This window comes from Nematostella vectensis, chromosome 14, assembly GCF_932526225.1.
Source record: "Nematostella vectensis chromosome 14, jaNemVect1.1, whole genome shotgun sequence".
NCBI classification, from domain to species: Eukaryota; Metazoa; Cnidaria; class Anthozoa; order Actiniaria; family Edwardsiidae; genus Nematostella; species Nematostella vectensis.
Genome location: NC_064047.1, coordinates 5,017,240 through 5,030,848, shown reverse-complemented (window position 1 = coordinate 5,030,848; position 13,609 = coordinate 5,017,240). Strand labels below are relative to the sequence as shown.

The 13,609-nt window shown below is 37.4% G+C and overlaps 4 protein-coding genes across 4 annotated transcripts in view; 2 read left to right on the top strand and 2 right to left on the bottom strand.

Moving 5' to 3' along the window:
- Positions 1-2,081, bottom strand: part of LOC5507831 (serine-protein kinase ATM) — a 66,928-nt gene extending 64,847 nt beyond the window's left edge. The window contains exons 1-3 of the mRNA XM_048721370.1: positions 1,760-2,081; positions 745-972; positions 314-359 (exon numbers count right to left, since the gene is read on the bottom strand). Of these exons, the coding sequence (XP_048577327.1) occupies positions 314-359; positions 745-972; positions 1,760-1,903 (418 nt within the window). The 5' untranslated portion in view covers positions 1,904-2,081. The remainder of the gene's footprint in view (positions 1-313; positions 360-744; positions 973-1,759) is intronic.
- Positions 2,082-2,284: 203 nt separating this feature from the next.
- On the top strand, positions 2,285-5,305 carry LOC5507844 (protein phosphatase 2B regulatory subunit cnb-1). Its single transcript, XM_001628402.3, has 4 exons — positions 2,285-2,630; positions 3,433-3,486; positions 3,857-3,942; positions 4,122-5,305. The coding sequence occupies exons 1-4, from the start codon at positions 2,479-2,481 to the stop codon at positions 4,454-4,456; spliced, it is 627 nt and encodes a 208-aa protein (XP_001628452.2). The 5' UTR covers positions 2,285-2,478; the 3' UTR covers positions 4,457-5,305.
- On the bottom strand, positions 5,299-8,055 carry LOC5507840 (ras-related protein Rab-8B). The gene is made up of 4 exons (XM_001628418.3): positions 7,808-8,055; positions 7,167-7,324; positions 6,756-6,834; positions 5,299-6,257 (listed from the first exon to the last, which is right to left on the bottom strand). The coding sequence occupies exons 1-4, from the start codon at positions 7,985-7,987 to the stop codon at positions 6,033-6,035; spliced, it is 642 nt and encodes a 213-aa protein (XP_001628468.2). The 5' UTR covers positions 7,988-8,055; the 3' UTR covers positions 5,299-6,032.
- Positions 8,056-8,225: 170 nt separating this feature from the next.
- On the top strand, positions 8,226-12,783 carry LOC5507839 (mitochondrial genome maintenance exonuclease 1). The gene is made up of 3 exons (XM_001628403.3): positions 8,226-8,351; positions 9,897-10,253; positions 11,250-12,783. The coding sequence occupies exons 1-3, from the start codon at positions 8,289-8,291 to the stop codon at positions 11,997-11,999; spliced, it is 1,170 nt and encodes a 389-aa protein (XP_001628453.3). The 5' UTR covers positions 8,226-8,288; the 3' UTR covers positions 12,000-12,783.
- The last annotated feature ends 826 nt before the right edge of the window (positions 12,784-13,609 follow it).

Genomic DNA, 13,609 nt, shown 5'->3' with positions numbered 1-13,609 from the left:
TTGGAAATCTTGGATTCTCAAGCCAAATCAAGACATTCCTTCCAATAAAATCAGGAGAAATATGTCTTAATCGTGCTACTTGGTATTGGGTGACTTGTACTAAGAAATCATGAGACTTTTTTTTAATTGAACATCAAAATAAACACAGAAATGGCTGGGGCCATGCATCAGTTAACCACCAGAAATTTCACATGATTGCCTAGTGCAAGTCACCTATTCTTATCAATCAATCGTTTGCTACCCAAACCTATTTGGTCTGGTTTGGTGTGCCTTCACAATCCTAGGTTACAAGCTCTTTGTTCACTGTACTTACGTGCATTAGCACTGCAAATTACAAGCTTGATCAGTGTAGCAGCATCCTGACAATCACAAAACTTTTCAGTACAATTGAACATTGGATTTTTATAACCAATTATCATTACTTCATCGTACAATATTACACAAAATGGGGGTGATATAGAACACAATCCATATCTCAGTTTGATACAGTCTGTTCAGTCATAGTTTATGTGTCATGAGAGCCTCCAAAAGCCAACATTGTACCTGAGTACAAAATGCACTCCAATATTCTTTACAATAAAAAGTCCTGAACAATCTATATCTAAAACATTTTTCTCCAATTCCTCTTTACAGTATATTTTTATCAAAAAAAATATGCCACTGATCTGCTGTTATTGTTGTTATTAGAAAAAAAATTAAGAACTTCATGAAAAGTCTGGTGGCTAGTGCCATCAGGGTGCTTACCTCAAATCTCTTCTTCCGTGTTGATAGTGCAGTGGCAGAGAGTGACTTTTCAGATTTCTTTCCAGCCTGATCTATCATATAGTCCATCTCTAGAACAACAAACTCTTTCACACGGGCAAACATCTGGTCCCAGGTCAGGGCATTCTTCCGCTTATAGTCTGAGTTCTCATCCAGGGATCGTAGAATACTTGGACGTCCCAGAAGTTTCCGCAACGCAACACTTGCATCCTTAGGGGGATATATGGGTTACACTACTGTAAGTGACAGTTTAAATAATGTAGCATATCATTTATAGTATTTATCTCTTGTTTATGGACTTGTCTGTTGTTCAACTTGGTCATGGCCAGTGACAGGTCCAGGGAGTGGGGAGAGAGGGGTACTGTACTTTGGACAGGAATTTAAGAAGAAATGTATAGGAGCTACTGTAAATTCACAATCTTTACCTCGTCGGGTTTACATGTTTTGTATATTACCCTCCCCCTGCTTTGAGAAATCATGGTAAGTCCACTAGAGCTTAATACATGACCAAATAAGACCTACTGTGTGTTTACATGTTTTGGATATAGTATTACCCTCCCCCTGCTTTGAGAAATCCTGGTAAGTCCACTAGAGCTTAATACATGGCCAAATAAGACCTACTGTGTGTGTCTTGAGGATTGGGGCCATGTACAGTACTAGACACAGATCTAATTTAAATGGTTGTAGTTGCTGTCATTGCCATGGTGAATGACATATAAATGGTGAAATATGATCAGAGTTTATTGTGATCAGTGCATTTGAAAATCTGTGAATTGAGATTTTTTGGTAAAAATTGTTCCTTTATGAGCGATTAAAAGTTGAATCATTCAACCCCCCTCTCCCCCCCCCCCCCCCCCCCCCCCCCGCCACTTCGCTCACTTTCAATCGAGGTTTGAAGTCTGACCGTGACTTCTAGATCGTTCATCAATTCATCAAACTCACCAAAACACCATTCCTTTTCAAACAATAAGGAAATATCTAAGGATATCATGCTTACCCGTCGCTCAGTGACGCCCTTAGCTAAAAGCTGACTGCAAACACGTGCAACTTCGGGATCCAAAGACATGTCACACACCTCCACACGTCCAAACAACGCTAAAACAAGACTGGATTTATCTGAAACGAGAAATCTTGACCTCATGGATGTAAATACTCATTGTTGGGCAGTATTTGGCTAGTTCTATGGGAAATCGAGTCTTCAATTCAGAGCATTTTAGGAAAAGCGGAAGTACTGAAATTTTAGAAAGCTCAAAACATCAAGAAGTGTGAGGCGCCAAAAAATTTATATTGTGACCGCTCGGTCCCAGGAATTAAGCAGTCGATAAATGATCGAGAAAGCAACAGGTATCCCACACCAAAAATGGACGTTTTATAGAATTGAAAAATTGTCGAATAATTAAAACATACCCAAGTGATTAAAAAAACAATGCATATATATTTTTTTAATTATAGATATTCTTTGTTCTGATATTTTTATTTTCCAAGTTTACGAAAATTAGCCGACTCTGTGCCGAACATGCGATAATTTGATGAATATCAAACTCTCGCGTGAAGCGTGAAGCATTTCTTTATAAAAACATGATAAAATATGGATGTTTTCGACTGATACAAATCTCTTGGCTCCCAGTACTATCAAGCATTGCGACTGGACAGCTGTAAACGTGTAAAATTTCCCCATTATTTGTCGAAGACAGGTTAGACGGAGTTGTTTTTGCCATGGCGCAAGTTCGGGTTGGTCCAAGTTTTGTGCTTGTTGTTCTTTTGATGACTTTTCGTGTTTCCGCTCATGGCGACCACGGGGAAGACAGCAACGAGAAACAGGACGATGACAGCAAAGAGTTCCACAAGAAGTCAGCTATTAAAAGGAGGTAAATGAAACAATGTCGCCTTTTTGTGCTTAATAGTTTAGCTTTCGATAGACAATAAAAATAAGATATACATATAAAGTAAACTTAAAGAAGTAAGTTTTTAATGTTCTCTTGTCATTTGATATTTACCTTTTTCATCGGTTGTTCTTTACCATCTTGTATATTCACCATTCATAACTTTTAAAGACTTCAGGCTTATTACAATTAAAGTATTACTTTAAGTTGTACTTATGTTGCCTTTCCCCTTATTTATGGTTTTTGTTCGGTATTAATGTTGTGGTTTGAAATGCTTCTTGGTTTGAAATTGTTAAAACCAGTTTGAAAAAAATTCAAACCAAGAAGCATTTCAAACCACAACAAATGTGGCATGGTTTGAATTTTTTTCAAACTGGTTTTAACATTTTCAAACCAAGAAGCATTTCAAACCACAACATTAATAAACACAGCCGACAGGTGTATACAGGTTTAGGTGATAAATAATGCTAGATTGTCTCTTCGATTGAAGCTCACTGAATGGTATTTTTAGATAGGTTACATTTCAAGTTTCACAAATATTTAGATTGTGTGAGTGTGTGGGGGTCTGTAGGTTGATTGTATTTTTCTTCCAACACAACAAGGTTTGCAGTCCTTTTCTTTTACAACTCTGATTGTGCTTATTACTATATAACAATCTTATTATAATATTTTGCTGTTCAAAAGTGAAGTACTTCTGAAAATAGAGATTTTAATTTATTTATGTTTATTTATTTATTATTTAGAAGATGATAATAATATCATCTCATATTTGTTATCTTCACTCCAGTCATCTCCTTGCCCACATGGCAGATAGAATGGATCTAGACGGTGAAGGATTGAGGTAAACAATATCATCAAGTTATTTTCTATTTCTTTTCTCTAATTATACTTAATATAGTCAGTTAAAGATAGTAATAAGATCTCCAATAAAATAAAGTGATTGGAAAAGCCTAGTAGTCTAGGTTTATTGATCAATTTTGCAAGTAACAGGCACGCTCCCAGGATTGGCCAAGGGGGGTCTAAGGGTGCGCAGTCATAGGTATCATTATGGAAAAAGCATAGTATTTGAAGATTCCTTAAGAAATGACCCACTTTTTGTCCACCAAAAGGGGTACATGTGCACTCCCCTGTGTACACACCTGAGTAATGTGTAAAACAAAATAATATAGAGTACCCAGTATTATTTTTCATCTTCCAATGTTAATTTTCAGACACATCAAAAAGCATCTTATAGAAATGACCGGGGGAGCAGACCTTCAAGATTACATAGACATCCAGAAGGGGGATAACAATAAAGGTACAGTCAAAGCTTTCCTTGTGGCGAGTCTGGTTAGTGACTAGTCTATAAGTTAATAACCCCGGGAGGGGAGGGGTGGATATTAGCATGTCAAGGGGGAGGAAAGGGGTCTGACATATTTTAGGGGGGGTGCATAACTAAAAAATAGAGGTGTAGTTAAATTGATTTTGTATTTGTAGGTATATTCTATTTCTTCAAACTCCATGATTACGACAATAATCAGAAGTTGGATGGTCTTGAGTTGATGAGTGCCCTGACAGACTTTCACGAAGATGACTCCGGGCCTGAAGAGAAAGCCGGTGGCAATAACTTCTTAGATCATGAGGCGGAGGCAATAGTGGATGAGATGTTAGAAAAGCATGATAAAAACAAAGATGGTATGCTGCAATTCTCGGAGCTTATGGATACTACTATCAGCTCATTGGTCAATGACCTTGACAATCCTCCACAAGGTGATGCATCAGAAAACGATAAAAATGAGAAGGAACCAGAGCAGAAACAAGAATCTCAATAGCTTTACTCCATAATTAGGGCTTTATACAATTACCAGGGTTAAAGACAATATAAATGAACACTGTACAAAAATTAACCAATTTTGTAGTATCCATCAGCATGCAACATGACAGAAAAAACCCTGAACATATGCACCTCAAAGAGATGGAAAAATAAGATACAATTCTTGCAATGGCCATCACTTCCTCGTAATCTGGACTGATTTATTCTTTTCAAAACACAAATAACGTGAGGCTGAAATACACATACCAAGATTTTTGCTTTTTTTAGATAATTTTTTCTTGATCATCCTTGCGCTTTGTGTGACCTCAGGGACAAGAAGGCCAATCAATTTAAAAAAAAGTAACATTTGATATTTTTGTTTGATATTACTCACTAAGTACTTTAAGGAAATTTTCCACCTTGGAAACATCAAGCCATGTTTTTCCGTCATGTCTCAGCATTTGCTAATCTTTGAAAAAGTATCCATTTCATCATGTGCCATTAAAAAGATATTTTATTTCAAAGTTACCATTAATTTTTTTCTACTTTCACTGCTTTAACTGCAAAATCTTTTGGTTGAAAAATTCAAACCGAGGTTTTGCAGGCTGTGTATTTTGTTTCTATGCATCTTAGTCACTCTATAAAACTTTTGTACCTGTAATAACATAATTTTCATCATTTTTTTAGGTTAGCATTAAAAGTATGTAACGTAAACATTTGGTTCAGTATAAAAGATGTAAAAGCAACCCATTTGACTGTACATTTCATTTGTAACATGGTTTGTCCAGAAAACGCCAGGTCTCCCTCTACTAACTATGATTGTAATTTATACGTAAAAAATTTTTAGTAACAAAAAAATTCATTTTTATTCTGGTTTATTTTTATCTCTCAAGTTCGTATGTCTGGTAGAATACAGAAAAGGAGTCATGGTGGCTATACTGAAATCCCATATCAACACAAACAATTAACCCTGGTGACAAATCGCAGAGAAACAGTAACTCAGCTTCAGGTTCAGTTTATCGATGATGACTTATGTAGAATAGATAATATTAATGTAATATATCCACCAATGATATTTAAAATAATGTCATGCCACCATAATTTTACAATCAGCAAACGCAGCCACTCTGACTATGATGATATTCACAGTACAGTATTTACTATTATTTCAAAAGTGCTATAAAAATATAAAAGCGCCCATGCCCCCCCCCCCCCCAGCTCTTTGTAGTTATCATTTGGCTTTAGGGAGTAATGAAAAACTACAGATCAGGCAAAAATGATAAACCCTGTCCAGTTCATGGGGACACCTCTGATAAGAACATAAAAAAATACAAAAATAAAAAGATATAGATATACTTATAAATGCACAATCACTATCTGTACCTCAGAAAAAAGACAACCTTCCATCTATTTCATTCCAAGTACACCTCTCCGCCCCCCCAACTCTACTACATATAGATATATATATACAATCACCCCCGAGAAAGACAACCTTCCCATCTATCCCATTGCAAGTATGTACTCCTCCCCCCACCCTTATTATCAGCAGCCGCTCTGGTCTTTTCCCATCCCTCCCCCCTAAGGACCCCTCACTATCAGCAGCCACAGTAATTAGACCACCCAGGTATTTCTTCTGGTACATTATATGCCCCATGCAGTGTGAAGCTGTTTGGTCCACTCTGATGAGATTGTGGCATTGACAGATACTGTTCCAAGTTCTCCACCAGTTTCCTTGCCATTGCTTCAAATGCTTCATTAACATTGGTGTTGTCTTTAGCACTTGTTTCAAGCCAACTCAGATTGTAGCAACTGGAAAGGTTCTGTAAACCGTGAATAAGTCAAGAGTTAGAGTATATGCAAGCCCCCTCCCCCTAAACATGTAAGAAATATAAAACAAACTTATTTACTTTTTCTTTTACTCAAACCATTTGGGTGGTAGTGGTGAGGGGAGGAGGTGCAATTATTGTCTGCTTATAATAATTTATACAACCACACTTCGTAAATCGCATGCTGTGATTGGTCAAGGGTCCTTGTGCCATTAAAGGACACAAGCACACTTGGCATCAGCATGCCCGCACAATATTTTAATGTAGAAAACTTTTTTATTGTTGTATGAAACAAATAGATCTCATTTTTTTTGTGCTTCTGTCATATAATAAATGCAAAGAGGACGTTACATCATGTCATAAACAACAGTCACATGGACAAGCTGTGACGTCATCTGTTGCATCTATTAGAGGAGAAGAGCATGCAAAAATGAGATCTACTTCCTGAATACCACCCGAGTAAAAAGCTTTTTTGTCATTCTCTAGTCATACCTGAATGTCTTCTTCACTAACTTTTTTGTCCTTTTTGTCACATTTATTGCCAACAAGTATTGTTATAGTGTCAGAGCCACTGAAAGCACAAAAATAAAATAAAAAATGACACAAAAAGAACTATAAAATAATCATGCTAAATATAGATTTACTGCAAGTTTTTTTCAATATTTTGTGAACTCTTGTTTGTGTTGTCAAATTGTTAAACTAAATTCTATCTTCTGTGATTCAAATTAACAAATTACATTTGTTTTTTTATTGGTCATCAGAACTTTGTGGTGTGATTGGAAACTATTTCAATGTTAGCAAATGACAATGCTTACAGGATTTTAAAAAAGCATTTTAGCTGTTGGAAATTGTTGGTGAGAGCTCATAGAACATTGAACACCACTGGAAATTGTATGTGCTAACCTGACTTTGTGAAACTCATGCAGCCAATAGTCTCTTATACTATCAAAAGATTCCTTGACTGACACATCAAATACTAAAAGGGCTCCATCTGCACCCCGGAAAAAACTCCGGCTGAGAGCTCTGTACTTCTCCTCTCCAGCAGTATCCCATAATTGTAGCTGCAAGAAAATGAAGTAAAAAAGAAGTTGAGATTGGTCGGGGGGGGGGGGGGGGCATTTATCCAAAGGGGGGGGCATTTATCCAAAGGAGGGGGCATTTATCCAAAGGAGGGGGCATTTATCCAAAGGAGGGTGCATATTCGTTGAGGGGCCGAGACAGTAAGTCCCTTTGTCTTTAGAATATCTATGTTTAATCAGAGATCACATCTCTTATCCCAATTCATCACCCGTATTATTGGCTATCACCTATAACTCTCTCTGCTGTCATATACTTTGCTATAATAAATTTGTGCTATCCAAACATTTGTGCTTCAATCAGCAAATTTAATTCAATCAACCAAAAAAATCAATCATTTAAGCGCATTACCCCCATATTATATAGAAATTACGAGAGTATAAGAATACTGAAATGAAGGGAAAATAAACAAAGTTTGCAACAGCAGAATTCTAGGAAAGCAATCCCAGAAGTCATGTCAGACTCACCTTAACTTTTTTGCCATCAAGATCAAAATCATGAATAAAGAAGTCTACTCCAATTGTAGTGCAAAGTTGTGCGTTAAATTCGTCATCGTGAAAGCGCCGAATAAGGCTTGATTTGCCCACGTTGCAATCACCCAACACAAGCACTTTGAAGACGTAATCGGCTAGAGATCTATCTACCATCTTTTCTGATGTGCTGATTTTGTTTTGTTTTTGGAATAGCTGCTAGAACCCAGTCCTAACCCAGTCGGTCCTCACGGACGCAGGAAAATAATTCAACAAAAAAATACATGAGACGATTTTCCATTTATTTAGACCAGTGATAGGGACTAAAGTCACTTGTCCATTATTTTCATAGATCATTTCTCGCTTTACAACTTAACTTTCACAGCCCCCTACCTTTAAAATACTTGGGGGTCCTGTGGTCGGATAGAGGCGAGGTTCCCTTCCGCCATTTTTAGCGTTTTGGCGGCGAAAAATAAATATGTTGTACAGGACGTTGTGTAGAAGAAAAATTCGCAATGCTTGCAAACGGAGCGACTACAAGGTGAGCTTATTTGCTTTAAGAAATGTCCTTTTATATCCCTCTCAGCTATCGGTATCACACGGAAAAAGGATGGTAGATTGTAATACTTAAGTATAAGTCCAGATCAGAGTAAGAAATATAAAATAAATTCTGAATTGCATAAAAATATACCCTGGTTCCAGAGCCTCGAACGTCTCTTTATTTAAGGCCCTGTCACACTTACGTTTTTTCTTCTACTTCTACTTTATTAACTGATAAAACCATGTCGGTATCACATCAGTATAAATAAATACAAGGTAAAAATATACAGATCTGTAATAATTTGCATAACTTATACAATATATTCATAATTTGTAAAATAAATTTATAAAATAATTTTCAATAAAGTAATTCAATTAAATAATTTAACTTAATTAATTTATAACTTGAATACTAGAACCACTGGCCATTATCAATTAAATGCTGCTGAAGCTTCTCTTTGAATTTGCCCTTTTCTTTTATGTCGGTAATTGAACCTGGTAAATTGTTCCAAAAATTTATAGACCACGGGAAAAAGCTATTTGCATGCTGGTTGCACTTGGAATGTGTTCTATGGAAGCGCTTGGAGTTGCCATTCCTTGAAGGCCGGTCCATCGGAACCAAGAAGGGCTCTCTCTCAATGTCCACAGTTCCATAAACAACCTGATGGAACATGGACATTCGAGAGAGAGTCCGTCTGCCCTCAAGGGATGGCCACTCCAGCTCTCTTGCGACTTGTCTCGCAAACAAATTGTTGCAGGTCGCACGCGCCCTGTCACATGTGAAGTTTTTCCTGCTACTTGAAACAATTTGTTGAAGAAAGGAGAAGAGCGTTCTACTTTTCGTGCGACTTTGAGAAATGCAAAACAAGTTGCAAAGGGAGTGTCACACGCAAAAAATGCGCGTTCGACCTACAACAATTTTTTTGTGAGACAGGGCGCAAGAGAAAAAAGCGTACGTGTGACAAGGCCTTAAATAAAGAGACGTTCTAGGCTCTGGAACCGGGGTAATAAAAATTTTACCATTTACTAAATTTTACTATCTCTGACAACTCAAACCTGAAAGTCTTCTCAGTACTGTGAGAAGACTTTCAGTTTGTAAAAGCAAAGCATCATATTTACTAGAAAAGGTAATTTCTTTGACGTTTTGCATAATGAAATCAGATGCCAATTTTGAAGGAATAATGAAGGAAAAATTCCAGTCAGTATTATTGAACACAGTCCAAGTCACGGTCCAAGCCCCCACCTACAACCCTGGTATTCAGCTTTTCCGATGTAAAACACGTCTAGCGCCCTGGATACCGTGGTCATATTATTATCTAAAACTGGATTTTGCCCCGCTTAGCCCCGCTATTCCCTGGGTATGGGGCTGCGGGGCTTTCCACTGACTAGTGCATAAGTATAACATAAAGAATAAAAATTGTGTGGGATAAGCTTTAGAAATAAATATAATTTTGTTAGATTATTATTTATTTGATTTGGATCAGATTTAATTCAATCACAACTTCATTTTGAGTTGTAACTTACACTAATACATTTTTTTTTTCAGTTCATCCTCACATATTTTGCCAGACAATTTCATCAGGCAAAACAAGAAAGTGAATCCAAAACAGATGAGCATACTCTTTTAGACCACCCTTTCTTTAACCCTGCAAAGCACTCAGACGTATTGATACAAAGCTCATCTCCCATTTGCATAAATTTAGAGAGCTCAAAATCTACTCCTGGTCACAGACTGTACCTTGGTAAGTTCCCCAGTGTTACAACAGTTCTCAAGCACACCAAGCCGAAAGGTGAGCTCTGGGGGTTACGCGTGTGGCAGCAGTCCCAAATAGAAGAACTTGGGGAAGAGCAGTTTGATGCTAGCAAGAAAGAGGCTTTACAGCGAGGGACCACATTTCATGAGGTTTGTGCATCTATAGGAAATTATGGAAAACCAGGGGTGGATCTAAGTGCATGTCACTTGTAGTGAATTAAAAATCCAGGGGTGGATTCACCTTTTCTTACATACCTGTCAACCTCTGAAAATCTCAAGAGATTTTTTTTGGGGGGAGGGGTGGAGTATATTTATATTTTGGGGCCTCACAGGCATTTGCCGTATAGAAAGCTCTTGCACACAAATCCACTTATAGATCTCTGGAAGGTGTAAGATAAATTGTGCTTCATAAGGAAATTATTGTTTTCATTATTTTTAATAGCAAATAGGCAAAATGTCGATTTTCTATAGAATAATTTTTTCGAAGCTATAAAAATCGCTAAAAAAGAAGGGGATTTGGTGTTCCACACCAGAGAGCAGGAGAAGATGTCCCAAATGTTGAGAGTTGATAGGTTTGTTCTTAAGTATGCACTTTTAAGTCAAAACCTCACCCCCCCCCATAAAAATAAGTACACATTTTTTGCAACCACCCTCCCCCCATTCTTCTCCCCTCCACACATACTGTAAGGCAAAACCTTGTTTTAAGTCTGCCCCTCTGTGATGCCCCTCCCCTTTGCAGATAGCACCTCTTCCCTTGTGAGAGGGGGGACATGGGTTTTTTGTAAAAACAAAATCTGGCTCACTATAGAGGTCCTATTTTCCAACACACGTCATTAACCTGTGTTGGGGGAGGAAAAAGCATTGTTGGAGACACTGGCTGTTGGTACCATCTTCCGTTACAATAAAATATGCAAAGAATTATCTTGGCAAATAATTTTAAGGCTAAATACAGTTTTTTTTTCTGTAAACTTTAAATTTCCCCGCGTTTCTAAATCTAAATTGTTAAGCAGATAACTAAATATTATTTTATTTCTTGCTTTCAAATACAAAAAAGGCAATTGGAAAAGTTTCTTAATCTCAAGTACCCTAGTGTTTACTCAAATTGCTAAAAAATTCTAAAACAATCTTCATTGTTTCTTCTATTAGGTGATGAGAGACCTATTCGTAGAGCCCTCCCCTCATGGTGACAATACTCACATCACGTCTGGTTACTTGAAGAGTGTTGGGCACGTTTTACCAGAAATCACCCATATCTCCGCAGTAGAGAGCGTAGTTGTACATGAGACACTAGGCTACGCTGGCACTGTGGACCTGGTTGCCAAATACAAGGGGACACATGCTGTTATTGACTGGAAGACTTCGCAAAAACCCAAAACCAGACTGTCTGCTTGTCACTCTTACCCCGTGCAGGTAGCGGCCTATGCCGGTGCTATTAACTACGACAGTAATTATCCATTCCAGATCAGTAATGGGGTACTGGTGATAGCTTACAGGAGTGGTGACCCTGCAGATGTTCTTATTATGGATAGAGAACATTGTCTCAAATACTGGAAGCGCTGGTTACAAAGGCTTCGTCTGTACAAAGATGCACATAGCTCGGAAATATGCCCAGTTCATTCAGACACAATGAAGGGGGAATGTGGTGGTATTGAGCATGGCTCATCCCACATTAGTCAGCAATACCATGCATCTCTCAAACAGGGATGCAAAAGTCTTGGTTCTGGAAGGCCAGTCAGTAATTATGGGAGACCAATATATCAACTTGGGAAGCTTATTCCTGATGATGAGCTCAGAAGAGATCCCTTAGGATGGAGAATAATGACTTTAATTCTTTCTGTCTGGGAGTTATTTTTTGATAGATTTATAAAAACTATAGGCAAGATGACCAAGAAGTAAGATTTGAAAAAAAAAACATTAACGATATAGATTCATGGAGGGTTGTAGGACCAGGATTTTTTTTTTATTAATGGAACCCTATTAATTATATTTCTTTTTTAATTCAATATTTAAAGCCAGATCTTCCAGTTTAACTGAATCTCATTTACAGAATTAAATTTGTCAAAAACAATTTTATTGAGATTGGATGAGGTATTTTATTGTAAGTATCGGGGAAGTGATGAGGTTGAATTGAGTGTCAAGAGCCTTTAATGTCAATCAACCACCCCTTTGTTTTTGTTTATATTGAAATAACAAACTGCGAATGAAGTCTGATATGTTATTGACGATATTTGATTAGAAATATCTCGGTAACTCGCTTGAATTAGCTGATGGAAATGGATGCTTATGTGACTCGGCATTGAGCGGGAGTATAAAATGGCGGCGTGATTGGCTTTCTTTAATGAAGCGTCTGGAACATTCGCACCCACTCGCTACTCTTTGTATATTTTAGACACGTCGAAAACATCATAAGGACCGGTGAAGCAACTTTAAACAACATTCCCAGAAACACATTTATGGAGGTTTTCAAAACGAAATTGGATCTTATCTCTGTTCAAATGGCAAAGGCACAAATCGTCTTTAACAAACCAAGGTAAGAGTGGTTTTCAAAATCTCGTGCAACAAAATGTGATAGTCAAAGTGTAATAGTCAATCCAGAACAAAAGAGAACAAAGACATTACAATGTATTTGTACTAAATTAACTAAATGGTATTTCACGGGTTTTTTTAAAACCAATCTAAACAAAAAGTTAAACTAGAAATTACCTTATACAATATAATAATAATTATAATAATAATAATTATTTATAAAGCGCTCAAACTATGTTAATATATTCTAAACAAATTCTTACAAAAAAACATGTATCCTGAATCAACATAATAAATTGTAACACGGTCAGCTAAATTAACGAGTCCTCTTATGTAAAATAAGCCAATCTGAAAAGATGGGTTTTAAGGGCCTTTTATGTCCCTAATTAACTTGGGTAGCGAGTTCCACGCAGAAGGCCAAGAACAGCATGGGCAAAAGCGGTTTCTCCAACGGTTTTGCATCTTGTGCTTAGTACTGCAAGTACCAGGTCTTTGTTTGACCTTAGGGAGTGTTCATTAAATACACCGAGGGGAGAGGGGGGGGGGAAGATATTGAAGGGGGGCTCCGAAAAATTAAGGTCCTCTTAGGGAAAAAGAAAGAAAATTTTGGGGTTCTATAGGGGGGGGGGGGGGACCGAAAAAAATGTTTTCAATGAAATGGAGGCTCTGAAATTTCAAGGTAAAAATCTTACCTCCCTTCCTCTCCCTTAGATTGTACGCCTCAGATCGGCCAGGCTCTAAAAGGGACTTTAGGTAGGCCGGAGCATAACCGTGGAGACAGCGCTGGACAAGAACAATAGGAATTAAAATAGCTGGAAGTTTTGCGGCAACTCGCTTTTGTTTATTTATGTGCCAAAAATTGCAATCAAACAAAGAACAAAGAAATGAAAACAACCCTTTCAGAAACCCATTGTTGGCTTTTTAAAAGGGATTGCAATTCTTGTTTCGTTGTTGCGTAACTATATTGCAAACTGGCGCAA